The sequence below is a fragment of the Saimiri boliviensis genome, chromosome 13 (assembly GCF_048565385.1).
Source record: "Saimiri boliviensis isolate mSaiBol1 chromosome 13, mSaiBol1.pri, whole genome shotgun sequence".
Lineage (NCBI taxonomy): Eukaryota > Metazoa > Chordata > Mammalia > Primates > Cebidae > Saimiri > Saimiri boliviensis.
This window is the reverse complement of record NC_133461.1, coordinates 66264088-66289443: the sequence shown is the minus strand read 5'-3', so window position 1 is coordinate 66289443 and position 25356 is coordinate 66264088. Positions and strand designations below refer to the sequence as shown.

Sequence of the window (25356 nt, the reverse complement as noted above, 5' to 3'; positions counted from 1 at the left end):
CTTAATAGCTAAGAAGTGTGATGTTTTCACTGGTTTAATCATTTAATATTCCTTAGCTGTCACTGAATATCATGAGACTTAGTCTTATAAAAACAAGATAAATTTCATAAATCTTTTTATTCTGGCACTTTTTCTTCCTATAACAAATCAGTTTGGATTACTGTTTATGTTTCAATGTGGCTTCTGTGTGTACTTGTAGAAATGTCCTGTTTTATAATGACTAAGAACTGTTTTTTTTTTTTTTTTTTTTTTTTTTTTGAGACGGAGTTTCGCTCTTGTTACCCAGGCTGGAGTGCAATGGCACGATCTCGGCTCACCGCAACCTCCGCCTCCTGGGTTCAGGCAATTCTCCTGCCTCAGCCTCCTGAGTAGCTGGGATTACAGGCACGTGCCACCATGCCCAGCTAATTTTTTGTATTTTTAGTAGAGACGGGGTTTCACCATGTTGACCAGGATGGTCTCGATCTCTCGACCTCGTGATCCACCCGCCTCGGCCTCCCAAAGTGCTGGGATTACAGGCTTGAGCCACCGCGCCCGGCCCTAAGAACTGTTTATACTCATACTTGACAGAACTCTGAAATGTTCTGTTAGACTGGTTTCATGTGTCCTGTGCATGTGTCATTTCCAGACTATTTCTTAGCCTCTGCCAGCTGTCACCAGGAGGCTGTGGAGCAGACCATCATGGCTCTTCAGATGGACCGTGACAGTGACGTCAAGTATTTTGCAAGCATCCACCCTGCCAGTACCAAAATCTCTGAAGATGCCATGAGCACAGCATCCTCAACCTACTAGAAGGCTTGAATCTCGGTGTCTTTCCTGCTTCCATGAGAGCTGAGGTTCAGCAGGCGTTCCACACGCATGTGACCTGGGATAGCTTTCGGGGGAGGAGAGGCTTTCCTCTCCTGCAGACTGAGTTGCAGGTGCAAGTTGCCCACACCCAGTACCAGGGATTTTAAGAGTCAAGAGAAAGTACAGTAAACACACTATTATCTTATCTTGACTTTAAGGGGAAATAATTTCTCAGAGGATTATAATTGTCACCGAAGCCTTAAATCCTTCCGTCTTCCTGACTGAATGAAACTTGAATTGGCAGAGCATTTTCTTTATGGAAGGGATGAGATTCCCAGAGACCTGCATTGCTTTCTCCTGGTTTTATTTAACAACCAACAAATGAAATTCTTACAGCTGAAGGCAGACATGTGCCCAGATGTGAAAGAGACCTTCAGTGTCAGCCCTAAGTGTTCTCTCCCAGGCAAGGACCTGCTGGGTTCTGTGGCCAGCTGTCCAGCCCAGCCCTGTGTGTGAATCGCTTCTGATGTATGTAAATGGGAAAGGTTTTTTTTTTACTTCTCCTGAGGGCTTGATGCTAACACGAAAGTAGGATTGACTTTAACTCGGAAGTACAGCATATTGCTGTACACATTTACAGAATGGTTGCTGAGTGTCTGTGTCTGAATTTTTCATGCTGGTCATGACGTGAAGGAAATTTATTAGACGTATACTATATGTCAGGTGTTTTAAACTTGATCATGATCAGCTCTAAGGTGCAACTTCTTCACATACTGTACATACCTGTGACCACTCTTGGGAGTGCTGCAGTCTTTAATCATGCTGTTTAAACTGTCGTGGCACAAGTTCTCTTGTCCAAATAAAATGTATTAATAAGATCTATAGAGAAAGATATCTACACTTTTGATTGTTTTCTAGATGTCTATGAATAAATGCAATTTGTGACCTGTATTAATGATTTAGTTTAAAATGGGGAAACTAGATTAAAATATTTGTCTTTTAACTAGTTTATTAGTTTCTTTGAATCTGCCTTTGTCCCTGGGGTTGGGTTTTGCTCTTGGCAGTAGCAGGTGCCTCTTGGGTCTTCTTCCTGCTCCTGCCTGCAGCCCCAAGGGCAGGTGGGCGCCAAATGTCTGGCGGAGCTTGGACGCGCCCCACTGAAGACGGCAGTGGGGTTTGTCTTGAAGCTCCTGAGACATAGTCAAGCATCTCTGAGTCTCAGTTTCTTCATCAGTAAAATGGGAATTAGTAAAACCTGCCCTGTTTCTCACAGGGTTGCTTTGCAAGCAAATGAGATTCTATTTGAAGGTGGTTTGTAAAGTGCTATGTGTATATACATTCGATGTTCCTGTAAGCCCGGTTTGAAAACCTTGGCCTGAGTCCCCTGGTGCTTCTTTGAGTTTGGGTTTTATTTACTCAGCCAGCAGGGACTCTTCAGTAAGTCAAAATAAGTTCCTTTGAACTTCAGTATGGGATTTGGGAATACATGGGCTGCTTCCTGTCTACACTATTACAGGTAAGCCTTTGGCTGCTGCTTCTTGCATTATAACCCAGATATTTACACTCTGCAAATATAAGGGTGAACAAATCCCACTGGGAAGGATGTTCAAATGAAGAGATAAATGCATAGGTAATATGTGAAGTGTGTAATGGGGGCAGGGCTGGGGAGCAGCTGTGAAGGGTGTGGGGTGGTCTCCGAAGGCCTCTGAAAGCAGCATTGGAGGCGAAGACCTGGTGCCTTGATTTAGCCTCATGTTTGAGCTGCATATTCTCTGTTACAGACTTTTGGCACCCAGTATTTCAGTTCTCTAAATCGCATTAGTATCATAGACTGATAGCAGTATTTTTTTAAAGCAGTGGCTATGCTAACATGGTATGTTTGGGGATAAAGAACTTGAATTTAAGGTGCGCTAGAGCACCTTGTAAAGTTAAAAATGCAAAAGCCCATTCCACTCTGCAGCCTTTATGCATCCTGTCCTACCAAGGGACATCCTTCGACACCCCAGTTAGGTTCTAAAGTGCTCCAAAGAGTACGCTGCACTTGAAAATATTTCAGTGGCAATGAATCCAAGAGACACCTGCATTGACAGCTTTCACCTCCTACCGTCAAGGCATTCCCAGTGTGAAGACTTTCTAATAGAATTCAAAATAAGATTGGAGTGTCACCCTCTTTATTTAAACTCTTAATACTTGCCATGATGCCTTCTGTAGCTGCTCTGTAGAAGGTGAGGTGAGGCGGGCATGTTCCTGGCAGCTGGAGCCAGCCTGTGTGTGACAGGTGTCCTGGGTCCTGTCTCACATGTGGCCTCTGCTTACACAGGATCTCCTAAGGGAGGGAACTGGGATTCCAAAGCCAGTATAAAGCCAAGCAAATGTGGAAATCCCCAACAAAATGAAAGTGGAAACAGCAACTAGTATTCACAATTTTTCCTTTCACAAGATAAAAATAAGATGGTAAGCTGTCTTTGAGGGTATTTAATACTGGGTGGCCAGTCTTGTTTTTTTTTTTCTTTTTTTTTTAATCTTCTCTTTATTTTGACTTTTTTTTGTCTTTTATTGCATTTTAGGTTTTGGGGTACATGTGAAGAACATGTAAGATTGTTGCATAGGTACACACATGGCAGTGTGATTTGCTGCCTTCCTCCCCATCACCTATATCTGGCATTTCTCCCCATGCTATCTCTCCCCAACTCCCTACCGCCTGCTGTCCCTCCCCTATTTCCCCCCAACAGACCCCAGTGTGTGATGCTCCCCTCCCTGTATCCATGTGTTCTCATTGTTCAACACCTGCCTATGAGTGAGAACATGCACTGCTTGATTTTCTGTTCTTGTGTCAGTTTGCTGAGAATGATGGTTTCCAGTTTCATCCATGTCCCTACAAAGGACACGAACTCGTTTTTGATGGCTGCATAATATTCCATGGTGTATATGTGCCACGGTTTCCCTGTCCAGTCTATCATTGATGGGCATTTGGGTTGGTTCCAGGTCTTTGCCATTGTAGACAGTGCTGCAGTGAACATTTGTGTGCATGTGTCCTTATAGTAGAATGATTTATAATCCTTTCAATACATACCCAGTAATGGGATTTCTGGGTCAAATGGAATTTCTGTTTCTAGGTCCTTGAGGAATCACCACACTGTCTTCCACAATGTTCTTGAACTAATTACACTCCCACCAACAGTATAAAAGTGTTTCTATTTCTCCACATCCTCTCCAGCATCTGTTGTCTCCAGATTTTTTAATGATTGCCATTCTAACTGGTGTGAGATGGTATCTCAATGTAGTTTTGATTTGCATTTCCCTGATGACCAGTGATGATGAGCATTTTTTCATGTTTGTTGGCCTCATGTATGTCTTCTTTTGTAAAGTGTCTGTTCATATCCTTCACCCACTTTTGAATGGGCTTGTTTTTTTCTTATAAATCTGTTTTAGTTCTTTGTAAAATCTGGATATTAGCCCTTTGTCAGATGGGTAGACTGCAAAAATTTTTTCCCATTCTGTTGGTTGCCGATTCACTCCAATGACTGTTTCTTTTGCCGTGCAGAAGCTGTGGAGTTTGATTAGGTCCCATTTGTCTATTGTGGCTTTTGTTGCCAGTGCTTTTGGTGTTTTGGTCATGAAGTCCTTGCTATGCCTATGTCCTGAATGGTTTTGCCTAGATTTTCTTCTAAAGTTTTTATGGTGTTAGGTCTTATGTTTAAGTCTTTAATCCATCTGGAGTTAATTTTAGTGTAAGGTGTCAGGAAGGGGTCCAGTTTCTGCTTTCTGCACATGGCTAGCCAGTTTTCCCAACACCATTTATTAAACAGGGAATCCTTTTCTCATTGCTTGTTTTTGTCAGGTTTGTCAAAGATCGGATGGTTGTAGATATGTTGTGTTGCCTCTGAGGCCTCTGTTCTGTTCCATTGGTCTATATTTCTGTTTTGGTACCAATACCATGCTGTTTTGATTACTGTAGCCTTGTAGTATAGTTTGAAGTCTGGTAGTGTGATGCCTGCCGCTTTGTTTTTTTTTGCTTAGAACTGACTTGGCTATGTGGGCTCTCTTTTAGTTCCATATGAAGTTTAAGGTGTTTTTTTCCAGTTCCGTGAAGAAGGTCATTGGTAGCTTGATGGGGATAGCATTGAATCTGTAAATTACTTTGGGTAGTATGGCCATTTTCACAATACTGATTCTTCCTAACCAGGAACATGGAATGTTTCTCCATCGGTTTGTGTCCTCTCTTATTTCGTTGAGCAGTGGCTTGTAGTGCTCCTTGAAGAGGTCCTTTACATTCCTTGTCAGTTGTATTCCTAGGTATTTTATTCTCTTTGTAGCAATTGTAAATGAAAGTTCAGTCATGATTTGGCTCTCCATTTGTCTATTATTGATGAATAGGAATGCTTATGATTTTTGCACATTGATTTTGTATTCTGAGACTTTGCTGAAGTTGCTTACCAGTTTCAGGAGATTTTGGGCTGAGACGATGGGGTCTTCTGGATATACAATCATGTCGTCTGCAAATGGAGACAGTTAGACTTCCTCCTTTCCTATTCTAATACCCTTTATTTCTTTTTCTTGCCTGATTGCTCTGGCTAGAACTTCCAGTACTATATTGGAGTGGTGAGAGAGGGCATCCTTGTCTAGTGCCAGATTTCAAAGGGAATGTTTCCAGTTTTTGTGGGTGGCTAGTCTTAGAAGATACCCTTCGATGTCATAGAACTTCTGAGCAACAAAGGATGAAGAGGAAAGCCATACTTTTTAAAATAGCTTTTTAGGCACTGCTTGGTCACTGCCAGAAATTCCTTCTCTGCTGCCCCCAGTCTCCCCAGCAGGCCCTTCCACTTGGTGGTGGTGTTGATGTGGGGCCCCACTTTCTGCCCGGTTTGGCTGGATCCGGGGTCACAGCACTCACGATCTCTGCTGTCCCTCCCCTCTTGGGAAAGGTGTGCTTGCAAGTTGTGAAAGGTGGAAGCTCAGTAGTGAGTTCCTCCTTCCCTCCCTGATTTCTCCTAACTTCCAGGGAGCGGACTTGCTGCTGGGCTGTTGGAGGGCTGGTTTGAGGAGTAGCTACATTTTTGGCACATGAGTTTTGCCCTGACGTTTTGGAGATAGATAGTTCTATGATGCTTTCTAGAACCCTCTTAACTCCAAACTGGCAATGTGTTGAGTCACAGATGATTCTTCAGCCTCTGGGTGGGCGTGGTGCTGGTTCTTCTTGAAGGGCAAGGAAGACAGTTCCCTCCACCCTCTAGGGTTCAGTAATTGAATCCGAAATAAACTGACAGTAGGCAGGTTAACAGGAGAGCTTAGGTGAACCTTTCACATGCATGGGGGCATCACACTGAAGAGCCGATAACCTCCAAACCCAGTGAGATGGAGAAGCTTCGGTACTCCCTTCACAGGGGACAGGGAAAGGGATGGGGGCAACTTAGGAGAGGGTAAATGACCTTTGGGAAAGATTAATGAGCCCTTGAAAGAACAGGTGACAGTCTGCAACAGAGCATCCAGGTGTGACATGTCAGCCTTCGGTTCCCTGGTGGTTGAGGTTCCCAGGGAGGGGTTCATGACAGTTGAGGTCCTTCTGGAGGATTTGTCTTTGAGCAGATGAAGATGTCCAGAGCAAGCCCCTTTCAGCATTTGCCATTCCCCAACTGCCCTCAGTCAAGTCTAGTGTGGCATAGATTGAGGTGGCATTTCCTGAAGTCCTTCGTTTTCACACCTGGTTGGTGCAGGTCCCATGTTACATAGGGGTGACTTATTTCCAGGGGAGCTGGTGCCAAAACAGCCATGCTTAGTATGGGGTTGAAGGGCCAGGCAGGTGCTTAGTGGGGAGCACAGGGCAGGCAGGGACTTTGGGGAGGCAGCAAGGATGTAATCTCTTCGGGCACTGGAACGTGTGGTCATGTTTCTGTGGAGGGTTCCGAAGCAGTGAAGCAGCAAGAAGGAAAGTCCCCGCAACTGAATGCCAAGCAAATGGCCTCTTTAATGACTCAAACCAGATAAGAAACTGAGTCTGGAAATAAATGTAGTGTATGTTGCTATCTTCTCTGATTCCCATCTCCAGCCTTTAAAAGCTAGATGTGCACACGTGTTCGTGTGCAGTGGGGTGAGGGGGGATGTCACATGTGGAGTGCCTGTGCGTGGTGTGTGTGGAGTGTGGTTAAGTGACCTGGAGGGGTCAGGCCTAGGGAGTCAATGTGTCTCTCTCACTAGAAAACCAGATCCTGGTGTAAGGAGGGTGGGAAGAAGGCCCAACTCTTCTTATACAAGAAATTCCAAAACAGAGGTAATTTTGTGAACTGAATGTGGCAGTTTTGACTTTGAGAACATTGTGACTGTAAACAAAAATTCGAACCATACATTTTTTTTTAAGACGGAGTTTCGCTCGTTGCCCAGACTGGAGTGCAATGATGCGATCTCGGCTCACCGCAGCCTCTGCCTCCTGGGTTCAAGCAATTTTCCTGCCTCAGTCTCCCGAGTAGCTGGGACTACAGGCACGCGCCACCATGCCCAGCTCATTTTTGTATTTTTAGTAGAGACAGGGTTTCACCATGTTGACCACGATGGTCTGGAACTCTTGACCTTGTGATCCACCCGCCTCAGCCTCCCAAAGTGCTGGGGTTATAGGCGTGAGCCACTGCGCCAGGCCTCCAACCATAAATTTTTATGAAAGGTATTTTGGGCCATGTGTGGTGACTCACACCTGTAATCCCAGCACTTTGGGAGGCCAAGGTGGGCAGATCACCTGAGGTCAAATGTTCAAGACCAGCCTGGCCAATGTGGTGTAACTCCCTACTAAAAATACAAAAATTAGCTAGGCATGGTAGGGCGTGCCTGTAATCCCATCTACTTGGGAGGCTGAGGCAGGAGAATCCCTTGAACCTGGGAGGCGGAGGCTGCAGTGAGCCAAGATTGCACCACTGCACTCCAGCCTGGGCAACAGAGTGGGACTGTCTCAAACAAACAAAAAGTATTTTGTGCAGTGACCTTTACTAAGCTGGTTTAATTCCTTTATCCATTTTCTATAGGGATTTAATAACATTTTAGTGTGTGTGTGTTTGTGGTTTTTTGGGGGTTTTTTTGAGACACAGTCTCTATTGCCCAGGCTGGAGTGCAGTAGTACGATCTCGACTCACTGTAACCTCAGCCTCCCAGGTTCATGGAACTCTCCTGCCTCATCCTCCCAAGTAGCTGGGATTACAGGTGCACACCACCATGTGTGGCTAATTTTTGAATTTTATTTTTTTTAGTAGAGACTGGGTTTCTCCATGTTAGCCAGGCTGGTCTCAAACTCTTGGTGATCTGCCTGCCTCGGTGTCCAAAAGTGCTGGGATTACAGGTATGGGCCAATGCACCCAGCCGAGAGTTTCAGTTTTATCTTGTAAAATTATTTTCCTTAAGAATTCTTTTCTTAGAAAACTTGAAAAATGATCAATAATCCACTTTCTGTACATGTGATGTTTTGCAGCATAGCTATGGGTTTCAATTCTACCATGTCTTTTTTTAGGACAAATTTTTCTGATTTAGAGTTGACAAGATTACTTGCAGTTTTTAGTAATTTTACCATGAGTATTTCAACCCATCTACTTTTTAGGGTTAATATTACCAATAATTGTTACTAGCTGGATACAAGACAGCTACTGAGTAGTAGTTTCAGTTGTTCCATGGGAAAAGCCACCTCATCAGAGGCTTCTGAGCCACGCTCAGGTGTGGGTCCACATTGTCCTGTTGCTCTTGATCCCGAGGAAATGCCCAGCTGTGGATAGCAGAGTGTGAGCTGGTCCTCCAGCACCCTGAGGAATTCAGCATGGATGAGGAAATTCTGCAGGGAACAGGCCACAGGCAGATGCTGAGGGGAGGGAGAGGGAACAAACAGGAGGGCCTCTCCAAGGAAAGGGGAGCCCTAGCAAGCTCATGCTAGAATAGGGGTTTCCCCACTGGCTGGGCAAAATGCCAGGGGACAACGGGTGGACACTGTAAGACTGCTGGCTGACTTTCCTGGGTGATAATTCACTGAGAATTTTCCTTTTTTTTGTTGTTATCGTGGCTTTTAAGTATCTAGTGAAATGCTGAATATTTAGAAGGGTGCCTGTTTTTTTCTTTTTTTTGAAATGAAGTCTCACTCTTGCTGCTCAGGCTGGAGTGCAATGGTGCAGTCTCAGCTCACTGCAACCTCTGCCTCCCGGGTTCAAGCAGTTCTCCTGCCTCAGTCTCCTGAGTTGCTAGGATTAGAGGTGCACATCGCCGTGCCCGGCTAATTTTTATATTTTTAAGAGAGGCAGGGTTTCACCATGTTGGTCAGGCTGGTCTTGATCTGCTGACCTCGCCTCATCCTCCCAATGTGCGGGGATTACAGGTGTGAGCTACCACGCCTGGCCTGGTGCCTGTTTTTCAAAAGTTAACATGTAGTTCACCTGGGGACCTTGTTCAAATGCAGATTCAGATTCCATAGGTCTTGGGGTAAGAGACCTGGCCTTCCTCAGACTCCGAAGCCATAGTAGAATCTGTTGGTACAGGACTTTACCACATTAAACTCTGCATAATCTTGGTATCTTAACCCACAGTGATCAGAGATTTTAAACATTAAATATTTATATTTTACTTCCTCAGCTGCAAATCAGCACTTTCAAACTCTACGTGTCAAAGCCCCACATGACCACTGGTGGTAGAGCTTGTGGTGATCACAACTTGTTGTGGCTGTAGTGGCTGCTGCGGCATCACTGCTACCCTAGGAGCAGCCAGGTTCTGTCGTGGACAGGGCACAGCTGCCCCGATCCAGCTGCTTGGCTCAGTCTTTTACTAGCAAGCTGTGCAGCCTGTGGGGATCAGTATCAGGCTCTATACTTGCTTAGTCAACGTCCCCACAATTTTAATTTGAGGCAAAGAGCCAAATCTTGTCAATGCTGAGTCGTTCCTTCCCCTCCCCAGCTGGACCTACTTGATCCCTTCAGCAGCTTGGATTCTGCCCTTCATTCACCTGCTTTGCATGCTCTGAAACAAATAGTGATGACTCCTTATCTGTGCAGCACTCAAGATCACAGTCACCTTTTTGCAACGTGAACAGAGTAAGTCAAAATACAGGACACTCAATTCAGTTGCGGTTGTGTGAGACATACTTAACAGTTGCACTAAAAAAAAAAAAAAATCCGTCATTGATCTTGAAATTCAGATGTAAGGGTAAGTCCTGTACCTTACGTGGCCTCCCTAAAGCAAGGTCAGTTTAAGTGGGCAGGTGTGAGCCTGGCGAGCTCTCCACCATGGCTCCTTCAGGGAGTTCCTTCCTGGCCTTGCCAGCCTGTGGTGCAGTATGTGTGAGGCAGAGCTCATGCCTCTTCATTCGAGAGAACTTCCCATTCCTTCTCTCCTCCTGCTCTCTGTCACTGGAACAATCTTAACAGTAGTAATAGGATATAAGGGTTTTTGTCCTCACATGAAAAACTCAAGAACTGTAGGTGTGACTTTTTTCAGAAGGCTAGAGCTGCCCTTCCAAAGAGGAGCTTCTTGCTCTAATTGTAGCTGCAGTGTTCAGCAGTCGCGTTTTGGTCCCCGGGCTCTAGCCCTGCAGACAGGTGCCCCGCCGGTGCATCCAAATCAGACAGATCATGCCTGCTTTCCCTCCCAGATGCAGCAATTTTGATCCCACGAGAACCTCTGTGCCCAGGGAGCCTCCACAAACAGTTCATTTCCTCAGTCTCCGGGACGTGCACGACAGTGGGGGCAACAGTGATCCATGCAGGCCATGCCGCTGCTTCGAGCCTCAGTCTCCTGTCTGTAAAATGGCAGGTGGGCAGTCGGGTCACAGCTTAGTTTGTAGCTGAGCCTTGAGGCTGGGAAATGAACCTTGCATGTTAAAAGAATGCTTGGTTTTTGCTTTCCTGACTCATCTCTACATTATAAAGTTTAATATTATTAACATGATGACTAAGTCACAGATCATGTCCAGTAGGGAAAATGAATTGGAGTATGATGCTAAAAGCCCTACAACCAGGTACTTACTGGCCATTATTTATCTAAGCATCCTTTGGAAGTCAAGATTATCTCTCTCATTTTGCCAATGAGAAAACTGAAGTTCAACAAGACTTGCTTTTGAAGGTTATGAAGAAACTGAGACTCAAGACTTTCCTGCCTAGGCTGGGCGTGGTGGCTCATGCCTGTAATTCCAGCACTTTGGGAGGCTGAGGTGGGTGGATTGCCTGAGCTCAGGAGTTCAAGACCAGCCTGGGCAATACAGTAAAACCCTGTCTCTAATAAAATACAAAAAATTAGCCAGGCATGGTGGTGGTGTGTGCCTGTAATCCCAGCTACTTGTGAGGCTGAGGCAGGAGAATTGCTTGAACCTGGGAAGTGGAGGTTGCAGTGAGCTGAGATCACAGCACTGCAGTCCAGCCTGGGCAACAGAGTGAGACTGTCTCCAAAGAAAAGCCAAACTAACAAAAAAAAGACTCCTCACCAAACTCCACGTTCCTACCTGCATTGTTTCTCTAGAAGCCAGTTTTTAGCACGAGACCCAGGAACAGGAATAGCTCAGCACAACGCCCGGTCACTGCCCACCCCCGATGCTCAGCACAATGCCCGGTCACAGCACCCTGATGCCTGAACTAGGTGGTGAGAGCAGAGGGATGCCCGAAATCTGCTGGGGTTGAAGTGAAACACCTCCTGTTGTCATGCTTGTCTAGTGACAGCAAAGTCATCAGACTGCAAAGAAAGTGCATTCATCACTTCGCAGGCTCAGGGCCCCCAGCATGTAATGGACAACAGCACTCTCCCTGCTTAGCAAAAGAGCCCCTATGTGTCACATGTAAGGGCCTTTCTGCCCCCTCCCCTGCCCAGGCTTGCTATCTTGCCTCCTGGGTCTCCTGGGCTCTAGTCTAGAATATTCCAGGGGCACCACTCACCTTCCCTAAAAGCTGCAGGATCTTACTCTGAAGCCTTCACCTGCTAATTGACTCAGGCTTTTCCCTCTGTCCCTCATGAGAGTCATGGGCCAGATCCTTGCATGGTGCCAGGGCTGAAGCTGCAGACATGGGTTGGGTGCACATCCCCTTGAAGAGCTCCAGAAAGCCCAGGCTGCATCTTGCTTAGCCTGGCTGGACTCAGAAGGTGTGTTTATTCTTAGGATATCCTAGAATATAGCAAGAAATGTGCTCTTCAGCACAGAAATAGTTCCAGTGAAAAGAAAAAGATCACGCAGCACTAGAGCCCATCTCAGGGATGACCTCAGTTCTCACACCCCATTATCTCCAGATGCCCACTGTTAAATGTACCGTATCAGGGCATTTGAGACTTTCCATCAAGGAGAGCTTAGCTATATAAATTTAACATTGTAGATCTAACTATACAAAACAGAGAAGTCAGCTGTTTGTCTGAGCTTTCAATGACAGATATTTTAATTGTGGAATTTTTAAAGCAAAAAAAGCAATAGAAACTTCATTTTTATTCTAGACCAGTCTATCCCAGACATGCTAATTAGGGTTGGCTGTGCTGAGTCCTCATTTACCGTGTGAAATGCAAATGTCTGTGAATTGCAATGCCTGGGCAATGCCTGGGGCCAAGCCAGGCCAGTGGACTTGTGTGCAGTTCCCACTAGAGCCAGGAGCGGCTCAGACCGCAGACCCAACCCAGTCCACTGGGTTTTGCAAACACAGGCTCCCTCTGCAGCAGCAAGGGCTTGTGGAAGGGTGGCAGGCTGCTGCCAGCATGCATGCCAGGGGCCTGGGGTGCTCCCCACACCTGCAGAGGTGAGGGGTGCAAAGTGAGCTGAAAACAAAACACTGTTTCCTCTTTGGCCTTGAAGAAGTGTCTCAACCAACTCCTCGGCAGCCGCAGGGTATCAATCTCTTCACAGGAAGAATGTGTACAAAAAACTCGAAGCTTTTCTTTTTCCCAAATGGCTGTTGAATTTATTTGCTTGATCAATAATGGTCCTGGCAAAAATTAGTTAACCAATGTGAGACATTTGTAATGAAATACTAATTTAAAAAATCCATGACACCTTGATAGAAATCAGAGTTTACACAAACAAAAAAGGACCCTTCAATATTGCCAGCAGCTATAAAGTGAATGTACTGAGACCGACAGGACAGCAAGAAGGCATTTGCACATTTATATCTGACACCCGACCATACTTCCAGTCACCAGAATATCTTCTCTCCAGATTTAAAAAAATAGTATGCTGATTTCTATAACAAAGCTTTTTTCCGTACAAAAATCAAATAATGGCCAACGAGTCACAACAGTGCAATAGGTAGAGGATTAAAAACTGCATCAAACAGGTGCTGAAAATAAATACTACCTAGGAGGAGGAGGAGGAGGAGAGAGCCCTCGTGTGGGGTTTGTTTTCATCCGCTTGAATGTGTGTGGGGTTTGTCTTCCGAGCCACGAGCCTGGCCTGTCGTGGTGCTGTTCACTCTGACATAGTGTGACTGCAGCACATTGCCTCCAGAGCCAGGCCTCCCAGAAGCCTCAGGGCATCAGATCATCCGTCCCATCGGATGGACCAGAAACAAGAAAATGGGGCAGGGTGAATCACAGCTATCATTCAAAGGAAAGGAATTTTTTTCTATTGCTCAATCTTGTCAATTTGGAGTCCACCAGTAGGTTCACCAAGACGATATGAATCATTTCAAACTTTTGTTTAAGAGAATATATATGGCTTATTCAGGCAAGGAGACGTGTACATTCTAGCCCAAGCAAGCAATCGGAGTCATTCTGTTTTTAAGGAAGGTCAGTCATTTAAAAGACTTCTGGTTTGAGCAACATCCTCTGTGGATGCACCAGGCCAAGGTGACTACCTTTCACTAACCCCGTGAGAAGGCCTTTGTTGGTCCCCACAGTGAGGAACCAGCGGGAACGGGCGGCCTCCTCTCCGCAGGCCTGCGCTGCCAGGGGCAGGTGGGCAGGCTCCACAGGCAGCCCCTGTGTATGGCCAAAGAGGCCATCCTAGTGACTCGGGCTTATGGACTGTGGTTTAGAACTGCAGAAGGAGTTAGGAGGGTGGGCCAGGGAACACCCACCAGGTGCCACTCTGGCCAGTCAGAGAATGTGAGGCAGCTCCCCCATAGGGATCTGCACCGAGAAGGTGTGGAAGGCACAAGCAAGAGTGACGGTACCAGAGATCCCGGAGGGCGCGGCTCGTGGCAGCCACAGCAGGCACAGCGCTGACCTGGTGTGGTTCCCCCTTGAATGAAAAAGAGATCCTGATTCTGCTGTGATAAAAAAGCAAAGAAAGACAATTTTTGGTTTAAAAAGAAGCCACTCAAGGGTTAAAATAGTTATTTTAAGTTAACAAAGAAAATTAATCTTCAAATAAGCTGACACTATCTGGAAAATTCATCTGTCCCTAAAGCCCACAATGCGTCCACTGCTTCATCCTCCCACGGAACCTGAGCCTGACGCGAAGGAGTCAGACATGTAACAGAGGAAGAGTCTGAGAAGAGAAGAAGACACCTTTACAGAATATACAGCGAGAGAGCCAGCCTGGCCCCCGGGGTACAGTAAGATGCACAGGTCCTTTCAGTCTCGCGGACTCCGGATGGCCGCGCAAGCTGCTCAGATGGACGTCTCCTTCCTGTCCCTGCTGGGCGATGGCTTCGCCGGCTCCTTGCCTGCCTTTGGCTGCTCTTTAGCTGCTTTCGGCTCAAGGACGCCGTCTCTGGGCGGCTGGACGGCACCCCCGCGCCACTCGGGCTCCTCGTCCTCCTGCGCCTGCTGGTCGGCCTTGGCTCGCTGCATCTGGAGCAGCCGGAGCTGCACACGCAGCTCAATGATGGCCTCACGCTCCTCGTGAATTGCTTGATTCAAATGATTGTTCTTTATCTTTGGAAATGACAGAAAGGGCAGTTATCACTTAAGGAAGTCAGAGGACGATGATTTCTCAGGAGCAGACGGTGGTTAGCAAGGGCTTCCTACAGAGCAATCTCGTTTTGTTAAAGTCAATGAGTTGTGAAACAGAAGACAAACACAATGGGAATGCACAGTGAGCCACATGACTCCTCGGAATGTGAGGCTGGAAACCCTGCTCCTGGTTACAGGAGAGAAACGCATCCATGTATCAGCAGAAAACCATTATTTTAATAATTCAGTATCCTAGTGTTTAAAATAGACAACTTATATATAATTTTGAACTGATTTCTGGAGAACCCTTAAGGAGAAAATAAAAGAAATTTTAGTAGCAATTAGAGAGGAGAGTTAGAGATCAGATAAAAAACTAAATTTGTTTCAAAGGTGAATATCCTTTGTCTTTTTGTGAATGGCATTACTTTAGTTCTGAAATGTCCTACTCAAATCAAACTACAGAAAATTACTATCACTTCTAAATCATCTGGACATACTGGGCAAAGTTTAGGTACTATGGAACAGCAGCGGCCTTTCCTGCTGTGGCCTCCACCCTGTGACAGGTGCCAGCCTCCCTTGCGTGAGTGTGGCATGGACTAGGCTCTGTGGAGAGGATGTAAGCACAAGCGCCGGGCGCCACGCGTGCACCCTGCCCTTGGTGACTGGGCATGCCTTGATCCCTTCCCTGCTGACTTAGTCCTGCTAAGAGTGGTACGACAAAGCAGCCACGTTGGACTGCTGGAAAAAACTGGTGTGGAGGATGATGGGCTAGGCTGCCTGCCACATGAGACACCATCTTGTTTAAACCACTATGTTATTCTCTTTGTTACAGCAATTCAGCCTACGCCCCAAGTACAATACTTCTGGATTCCGTTTTCCTACTAATGTGATCTTAAAATGTTAAGAAAAGAACAGCAGGTGCCAATGTGAGGCCTTTCTGAACAGGAGCTCCAGCAACCCTGGTCTCAGCACCTACAGGGCTTCCTCCCACAGCACACTCTCTCAGCAGCAAGGGTCTCTGCCTTGAGCCTTTGTGGCTGACTCTGAGCCCTGATCGCAGGCTCAGCAGGGAGGATTCCTGTGCAGGGTGGCTGTGTGTGGAATTTTGCTTTTCTATGCAGGGTGTAGGTCTGGTTCGCAGCAGCCACGAAGTGAACCCAAATGAGGGACACAGAGCTGTCCCTCTGTCCTTGGACTCTTATCTATGAAGAGGATGTCTTCTCTCACTCAATCCTTACTCCGATATTTTATTTGGGGTAAGAAGGGAAATTGTGATCTAGACCTTTATCGCTGCAATTCCCTCTCACCTGCTGCCTCTCAGGCTAAGGCCAAGAGAAACTCTGAAAGACTCACAGAGACTTGAGAGACTGTCCCTTCTGTCACTACCACTGATTTTGCTGTTCACCTTCTCTGGAAGCAGAGACTAGGTCATTCAAAGCTGCTCAAGCTGACATAGTAAAGTTAGGCTTGCCTTTACTTCAGGAGAAAGGTCTAGATATCATATTAAAGTCATGGAATGCCACTTCACAGCCTGAGGAAGACACACAGGTGCCATCTGCTTAGCCAGAACTTAGCTCATGTCCCGCAGACATTCTGTGAGGTGTCCCTTAAATTCCTCTCTACGCAGCCTCCCAGCTGGCAATCAAGAAAAAGAAGGACAATTCTGAGGGTAAATATGTGGCCTCTACAACTTTCTAAAAGTTAGTATGCTTTTTTGGCTTCTTCCCCCCAAAACTCACTTCCAGCTCTTCGTTCTGTCTCTGTAAATCTTCCAGAATGATCTGCAGTTCCTCCTCATCCTCACTCTCACTCTCGCTCTCAGAGGAGTACTCCTCAGTCTCGCTGCGGCCGTGCTGCTGGCGACTGCAAAGGCGAGAGACAAAGGAAGACCTTACTGAGCATGCTTGTCTGTGAGCTCCTTTTATATTTACCCTATTTTCACGAGTCTCCTCAATATAAAACCATTCTTAAGACCTGATAAGTAAGAAACTTAAAGATGATGAATTTCACATGCCTAAACTTTTGTAGGAAAGTCTGAGAGATAAAACAATTATGTTTATATTTAAAGAATTCTCAGAAGCCTCAAAACCCTTGGCTTTCCTTTACCTCTGAATTTCGGCAATCTCGGCTCTGAGGCGTTCAATCTCTTCCTTTTCTGAGGCAATCTGCCGGCGCAGAAACTGCTCCATGGCCAGGAGCTCCTCCTGTTCAGTCAGGATCTCATTCTCCTGAAATAATAATCACTGGTGAACACCTCTGAGTTTTACTCCAGGAGATGTCACTTGTTTGGGGTCTCCCATGTTGTCCTGAATTCTTGAGCCCCATTGAGCGCTGAACATGAGTTATGTACTTCACAACCAAAAACATCCTATTTCATTAGGGTCAAGAAAAGGCTTCTTTTGAGAAAAGGTAAAGTTATTTTGGAGAACGACTAGATTTTTCTCAATAACAAAATGCCACACAGGAACCTCATATCCTCCTACTGCAAAAGACCCGTGAAGCCCACGCACGGGAAGAAGCCAGGGCTTGAGGTATGAAATTGGCTTTAGTTTCCCACTCTTAATCCCTCCCCATCTCTCAGGAAAGTAGGTGTATGCAGCAACATTTGATACGGTCACTAGGAAAAGAAGGATCCATGAGATATCTGGCTGATGTCAGTGTTACCTTTAAGGTAGATCAGAGTAAAGGAAAGATCACAGAAGTTTTTTCTCCTTTCCATAAGCCACCATCCTCTTTAAAGTCCTCAGAGGTTTTTTGGTTTTTTTTCCATTGTTTTGTTTGTTTTTTGAAACAGCCTCACTCTGTCACCCAGGCTGGAGTGCAGTGGTATACTCACTGCAACCTCCACCTCCTGGGTTCAAGTGATTCTCCTGCCTCAGACGCTGAGTAGCTGGGATTACAGGCGCCTGGCTAATTTTTATATTTTTACTAGAGACAGGGTTTCACCATGTTGGCCAGGCTGGTCTCAAACTCCTGACCTCAAGTGATCCGCTTGCCTCAGCCTCCCAAAGGGCTAAGATTACAGATATGAGCCACCATGCCTGGCCCAAAGGTGTTTAAATAGTCAATATTCAATATTCTGCTTCACCAAAATATTCCCTTCTAAGACTGATAAGGTCACCAGTCTTATTAAAAGAATGGGGGGAAAAAACCCCTATCTGCCCAAGATCTAAAAAGCACCACCCCCAACCTAGAGAAAAGAACAAGACAGACAAAACTTAGGGAGTAACAAGGTAGCTGTGGGGATGAGGAGCTGGGTGCAGACGTTCCTTCCAAAACAGCAGGTACTGAGAGGGTAAGTACTTACCACGGTCACATGCCAAAATGAACTACCCACAACCACCAACAGCACTGTGAACCTCTCCCGGAGATGAAAGACAACAGTATTGCTCAAATGTTTTTGAACACACAGATGTCTTTCCTGTACCTCTGTATTCCATTCTCAGTAACATTCCAAAGCTAACATTCTAAAGCTAGTTCTAAAGCTAAGACTCTAAAGCTAACATTCCAACAAATACCAGGTTGAAAAACTCTAAAACAAAGACATAATCTGGGACTTCATCCTTTCCTCAGGGGAAAACAGTTACGTGTTCCAGCTAGGCAAAACAACGCATGTTTCAGAAGTGACAGAGAAGGACTGAAACCTACTAGGCTTTAGGTAAACCACTTTCATGAGTTTCTGGAAGCCTAGACACAATGTTGTCAGAGCCTAGAACTTCATTCCTTTCTGATTAAACTCTGGCAATTTCCAGAACAAAGTAAGGCTGACTTGAGAAATTCAGAAAGAAATGAGCTCATCTTCAGCTCTATGATTGGAATACAGTAGGCATGAAAGAGGTATCTGTTAACTCAATGAAGGACTAATAAGACAATTTGCCTCCAACAATTGACTTTCACCTGCAAAGAATAAAATGAAAATATCTAAAAGGTGTTTTTTAGCTACAACTGTTAGATAAAAATCTGTATTTTACATTTCAAGAATCCCAGACTTTGTAAGGTCAGGAACAACAGTTAAAAATATTTTTAAAAGTCTGATCTCATTAATATGGAACAAGTACCACTAATCTGTAAATTAGGGAAAAGACCTGTAACTGAGATCTGTGTGTAGACGAAATTAGATTAAGCACCTAGAACAGTAAGGAGTCCACTGCCCTTAGGAGTCATTACTGAATATAAGGTAGTTTCTTTCACCATAACTGAACATTTTAACAAACACAAAATAAAGGAAGCACCAAATAAAACAGATACAGGCCCTCAAAATCACGTTATAATTTTGGTTAAAAGATTCACATCTGTAGTAGAGCTTCTCAAGTTATTATTTTTAAATGACCACTAAGAGTCTTGAAAAATAGAGGAAAATATTTTAGGTTACCTGAGCAAGAAGAATATTTATAACTTCTTCATTTTCATTCATCTCTTCTTTGGAAACATCCTCTTTTGAAAGACTGGCTATCTCTTGTGCAATCTTGGTTTCACACTCCTGTCAAGTAAGACAAATAAAAAAGAACTGGTCAGCCTATATGCAACACATATTCAACAGATTCACACCACCACAAATCTAGGCGATTCCTTCTCATTTCCTAGAATTGAAATAATAACAGTCAGATGAACCATCTAGATGGATGGGTATTTGGTAACTGGGCTTGGAATATAACATGGAGATATCTTAGTCTGTGGCTGCACTGTGGAAATGTTCAATTCTGGTTAATGTGCTCGCCATTTTTGGTACCCTTCCACAGAAATTACCTATTGTGATACTTAGGAAGGGTGTAGTCAGGAGTGTAAATCTTGAGCACAGAATTTAGTGTTCACAAACATAAAGTCAAGTAACCGTCACCACCACCATCATGCTCTAGAACATTTCCATCGCCACACAAAGTGCCCTTGCGCTCCTCCCCCTCTACTGACATCTTAGCAACTACTGTCCTGCTCTCCATTGCTGTCGTTTTTTCTTTCCCCGAGTTTCATAACTGAATCAATCAGTAAGCAGTGTGATTATCTGGCTTCTTCACATAGCACAATGCTTTTAAGATTCATCTATTTGGTTGTCTGTATCAGTAACAGTAGTTGCTGAGCAATATTCCATGCAATCAATATACCCCAATTTATCCATTCACCAACTGATGGACATTGGAGTTCCTTCTAGTTGTAAGGTATTATAACTAGAGCTGTTAGGAATATTTCGCACATACTTTGTGAGGTCAAATGTTTCTCTTAGATAAAAAATACCTAGGAGTGGGAAGGATGGGTGCTATGGTAAGTAACCGTATGTTTAACTTTATAAGAAACTGCCAACTGTTTTTCCAAAATGGCTGCACCATTTTGGATCACCAAGAGCAACCTATTCTAGCCGATGTATACTGTTACCTCAGAGTGCTTTTAATATTTATTTCCTTACTGACTAATGATCATGAGAGTCTTTGCATGTGCTTATTTGCCATCTATATATAATCTTTGGTAAAGTATTTGTTCAAATTTTTGCCTTTTAAAAATTGGTTTTCTTATTAAACAGTAAACGTTTTTTAAAAAAATTCAAGTCCTTTATCAGATACAAGCTTTTGCAAATATTTTGTCACAACTTCTGGCTTGGATATTTATTTTCTTAGTATCTTTTAAAGAGCATATTTTAAAATTTTTGATAAAATTCAATTTATCAAATTTTTCTTTTATAGTTTATAGATTTTGTGTCCTATTTAGGAAATTACTATGCCAAGAACAATAAGGTATCTTCCTGTTTTTTCCTTTGGAAGCTCAAGTTATTTTTTGCATATGTTATATGGACAGAGTCAAGATATTTTTTTTCTTTGCATGTGTTCCAGTGCTATTTTGTTGAAAAGAAAATCCCTTCCCCACTGATTCTAGCATCTTCATTAAAAAGTAATTACCTATATATGTGTAGGTCGACTCCTGAACTTTCTATTCTGTATGTGTATCTGTATCCAATACCTACGGTCTTCATTCCTGCAGCTTTTTAGTAAGTCTTGAAATCAGGCAGTATGAGTCCTCCAAACTTCTGGCTATGTTCTTCTTCAAAACTGTTGCCCTCACACCTATAATCCCAGCAATTTGGGAGGCCAAGGTGGGCAGATCACCTCAGGTCAGGAGTTCGAGACCAGCCTGACCAATATGGAGAAACCCTGTCTCTAGTAAAATTATAAAATTAGCCGGGCGTGGTGGCACATGCCTGTAATCCCAACTACTCAGAGGCTGAGGCAGGAGAACTGCTTGAACCCAAGAGGCGGAGGTTGTGGTGAGCCAAGATCACACCACTGTACTCCAGCCTGGGCAATAATAGTGAAACTCCGTCTCGAAAAACAAAAACAAAAACAAAAATCCTGTTGGTTTTTTTTTGGTCATCTGTATTTCCACATAAATTTTAGAAGGGCTTATTCATTTTCACAATACCATCTGTTTGGATTTTTACTGTGACTGGACCCACAGATCAATTTGGGAAAACCTAACATCTTAACAATATTGATTCTTCTGCTCCACATGCATGATTTCTCTCTCCATTTATTTAGGTCTCCTTTTAATTTTTTTTACATTCAATATCCAATTGTGCATTGCTAATATATAGAAACACATTAGACATTTATAGATCTGGTCTTGTATCCTACAAACTTGCTAAACTCACTGATTAGTTCTTTTGTTGTAGATTCTTTAGGATTTTATATATACATAATCATGTTATCCAAGAATAAAAACTCCTCTCCAATATGCGTGCTTTTTTTCTTTCTTTATTGCGCTGGCTAGAATGTCTAGTACAATGCTGAATAGAGGTAACAGCAGAAATCCCTGCAGTGTTCACCAATCTTAAGGTAAGCAGTTAGTCTTTCACTATCAAGTATGATAACTGTAGATTCTTTGTAGATGTTCTCTATCAGGCTGAGAAAGTTATTTGCTGGTAGTTTTATCATGAATAAGCATTGAATTGAATTCTACCAAATCTTTTTCTGCATCTACTGATATGATGTGGGTTTTTTTTCTTTTTAGTCTGTTAATATGGTAAATTATATTACTTCTGTCTTTAAAAGTGATTTATTCCTCAAAGTTGAAATTTGGGAAAATCTAACATCTTAACAATATTGAATCTTCTGTTCCACATGCATGATTTATCTCTCCATTTATTTAGGTCTCTTTTTTTTTTTTTTTAGTTTCAATAACCAACTGTGCATTGCAATATATAAAAATACATTAGACTTTTGTATAATCTTTTGAAGCGTTTTATGAATTAATGAGCTGGTGTGAAAACATAGCAGCAAGAAAATTGGTAAAGCAAAGTTAATCCATCCCTTCTCATATTGGCTCTGGCTGCTTTATCATGATTCCTTTATCCAAGCAAGATATAGAAGCAAGAGAAACAAAAGCCAAACCTCCATCAGCCCTGTCCTAGGTCAGTCAGGGCACTCTTCACTTAAAGGCAGACTGGCAAAGCCCATATAATTAACAATTACAGTTTGCTCATGAAGCCTGAGTGGTCTGTCTCTAATATCTGATTCTAGGCTGAGATATGAAGGAAAAAAATTTAACAGCAGCAACAGCAACAACAACAACAAAAAAACAGGTAAAGGAAGCAAGAGATAAATAAACTAGTGAACAAAAGAAAAGAAGAAAGAAAAATATACAGAGGGCTTCTGCTAGATTACCTATCCTGATATGCACATGTAAGAGTCCCATGAATGCACTTGTCTGACAAAGCTATCCTTCACAGGAATACAAATCTCTGACCTCAAAGAAACAAAAGTACTCAGGTTGCCTTTGTCTTTTTAACACAACCACAACAGACTTATTATCATGTTCCCCAATTCTGGCAAGTGCTAACTAATGTTCCTTGGCTGTGCTGTTTAGATGCTGCAGTTGATCTGCAATTTGGATTTTAAGGTGATCCAGAGATCTGGGATTTTACTGTTGGTGTGGCTGGTACACTCACAGTCCCAGAACCAAGCAACACACTAAACAAGAGGGAACTCAAAAGTCTGACTGGCATGCCCTAAACTCATCAGGTATTGCATACCACTCTTATTATTATTATATAAATAGAATCTCCCCTGATCTTCAGGGCCTTCCAGGCGACCCTCATCATTACATTTCCAAAGAGCTAATTCTGAATGCCTCAGATTCCCTGAAGGTGTCTCCCCATCCAGTCTGCTTTTCATCCATAGAAAGCCCTGTTTACAGGTATAACCAAGCAGGAAATGACAAATTTTTTAGTAAAATCATTTTTAATTAAAACAAAACTTTCTAGGCCAGGCATGGTGGCTATGTCTATAATCCCAGCACTTTGGGAGGTGGGAGGACTGCTTGAGTCCAGAAGTTTGAGACCAGCCTGGATAACATTTCTACAAACAATAAAAAGTTAACTGAGCATGGTGGCGCACACCTGTAGTCCCAGCTACTCAGGAGGCTGAGGTGGGAGGATCCCTTGAACCCAAGAGGTTGAGGCTACAGTGAGCCATGATCATGCCACTGCACTCCAGCCTGGGTGACAGAGTGAGAAATTCTGTCCCAAAAAAATAAAACAAGAAAACTTTCTAGATTTCATTAAAACATGTGACTGACACCAGGCTGCAATATCAATAATACAGGATTAGAAACATTTTAGTGAATAAATTTCCCATCAGAGTAGTTCACTTCAAGTGACATTACGTATTATATTCTTAAAAGAAAGAACTTGGGCTGGGTGTGGTGTCTCATGCCTGTAATCCCAGCACTTTGGGAAGTCAAGATGGGAGGATTACTTGAGGCCAAGAGTTTGAGACAAGCCTGGTCAACATCAAAAGAAAAAAATAAATAAAAGCAAGAGTACATGATAGACTCCAGTATGTTCTATTATAAACAGTATGTATCAAAATAATAACTCACCTGTCTTTTAGCCTCTCTCAGTTTTCTTTTGAGGGCTGTCAAAATTCTTTGTACTTCCCATAATCTTTCTTCTTTAGATAAATCCTTTATCCCACCCTGCAGATCTCGATGTAAACAATTCAAAAGAAACTCCTAGAAAGCAATGCCACACACTAAGTTGCATTCATATCCCTGTGTCTTAAAGTAACAACACGTGCAAATTCTAAAGATGTAGAATCAACTATTTTTCAATTATTCTTTATTTCATTAGAGTAAAATAATGGCACTAATTATTTTTTTTGAAGATATGATTAAGAAATCATTATTATTTGTTTTGCCTATGAATTAGGCACTCATTCACTAATTTCTATTGGTTCAATAATACTTAATCCACACCCCCCATCCCCAATGTCATCATCACTAACTAGTAAGAATTGGGAGTTCAGGGCAGGTACAAGGGAAGAAAAGCAAGCAGGGGTTTGATAAAGTTCATGGAAATAAATAACCATTAATGTAATTAAATTTCTTAGTTTTGAACTTCTTATTTCATACATACACACACACACACACACACACACACACACACACACAAACACACGGAATTGTTCCTTCCATCAAAATAGCATACTAAAAAAGCCCAGGATTTGGGCTCAAATCTTGGGTCTATAATTAGTAATCATGTTACATAGGGTAAGATACGTAACTTCCCTAAATTTTAAATATGCTTATCTATAAAACATGGCTGATGACAGCAACCTTGACCAGAAAAAGCAAACATTTTTAGACTATTTATAATATGCCTGGCGTTTTTTATGTATTATCTCATTTGTAGTAATCTTTACATCAATCCTGTAAAAGGGTCCATTTTAAAACGAGAATACCAACACTTACGGTGGTTAAGAATTCACCTTAAATCAGTTAACGAGAGCAGAGCAAGAATTTAAAGCCAGGTCTTTTGATTCCAAAAACCATGCTCTTTCCACCACGGTATTCCAACTTATTTGGCATGAAATAATACTGAATGGGAATTTCTGATTTCAGTGTGCCAAACATAGCCCCAGACACACATAAAGTGCTCAGGAAACAAGAGCCCCTTGCCACTGGACTCCACAATGACCAATGCAGAGGCAGGCTATATGGCAAGTGGGTGCACACACCTGTCTCCTGATCTCCTCCTTGATGCCCGCCTGGGTCTCTGGCAGCGTGGGCATCGTGGCCATGTTAGACCATCGCAGAGGTTTTGTCACCTGCTTTAGTACCACATTTCCAAAGAGTTCTTGCACATGTGTGAAAAACACATATAGGACTCGATTGCTGATCTAAGAAAAAAAGATTTACAAGAAAACTATTAAAATTATTATATTTCACTTATTTGTGTCTATCACATCATGTATCTTTTAATCCTGGGCACATAAAGAAAAATCTACCCAGTACTGACAACACAGTCTTTGCTGGTTAATGGCCAATTTAAGAAGAAAATGGTAAAATATGAGTTAAATCATATATTCAAGCACCAGAAGGAACTGAAGGGAAAAAAAGCCAAGAAAAGGATGGAGAAGCTGATATCCATCCATTTGTTTATTTTTTCTATCACAATAATATTAACTGATTAAAACATCTTATGTTTTTTTTTTGTTTTTTTTTTTAAGATGGAGTCTTGCTCTGTAACCCAGGCTGGAGTGCAGTGGCATAATCTCAGCTCACTGCAACCTCCACCTCACCGGTTCAATTTTCCTGCCTTAGCTTCCCTTACTGGTAAGCTGGGATTACAGGCGTGTGCCACTACGCCCAGCTGATTTTTTTATATTTTTAGTAAAGACAGGGTTTCACCATGTTGGCCAGGCTGGTCTCAAACTCCTGTCCTCAAATCATCCACCCACCTCAGCTTCCCAAAGTGCTGCAATTATAGGT

At 43.3% G+C, this 25356-nt stretch overlaps 2 protein-coding genes across 6 annotated transcripts in view; one reads left to right on the top strand and one right to left on the bottom strand.

Annotated features, from left to right (window-relative positions):
- Window positions 1-1679, top strand: part of PPP4R1 (protein phosphatase 4 regulatory subunit 1) — an 85564-nt gene extending 83885 nt beyond the window's left edge. For all 4 annotated transcript variants that reach the window (XM_039463533.2, XM_039463532.2, XM_074383774.1 and 1 more), the window contains one exon: window positions 629-1679. In XM_039463533.2, the coding sequence (XP_039319467.1) occupies window positions 629-792 (164 nt within the window). In that variant the 3' untranslated portion in view covers window positions 793-1679. The remainder of the gene's footprint in view (window positions 1-628) is intronic.
- A 10980-nt stretch (window positions 1680-12659) lies between these two features.
- Window positions 12660-25356, bottom strand: part of RALBP1 (ralA binding protein 1) — a 53440-nt gene continuing 40743 nt past the window's right edge. Inside the window, exons 5-10 of one of the 2 annotated variants that reach the window (XM_039463530.2) lie at window positions 24603-24764; window positions 23467-23598; window positions 18977-19084; window positions 16711-16832; window positions 16344-16467; window positions 12660-14586 (exon numbers count right to left, since the gene is read on the bottom strand). In XM_039463530.2, the coding sequence (XP_039319464.1) occupies window positions 14320-14586; window positions 16344-16467; window positions 16711-16832; window positions 18977-19084; window positions 23467-23598; window positions 24603-24764 (915 nt within the window). In that variant the 3' untranslated portion in view covers window positions 12660-14319. The remainder of the gene's footprint in view (window positions 14587-16343; window positions 16468-16710; window positions 16833-18976; window positions 19085-23466; window positions 23599-24602; window positions 24765-25356) is intronic. The other variant, XM_039463531.2, reaches the window with a different exon arrangement.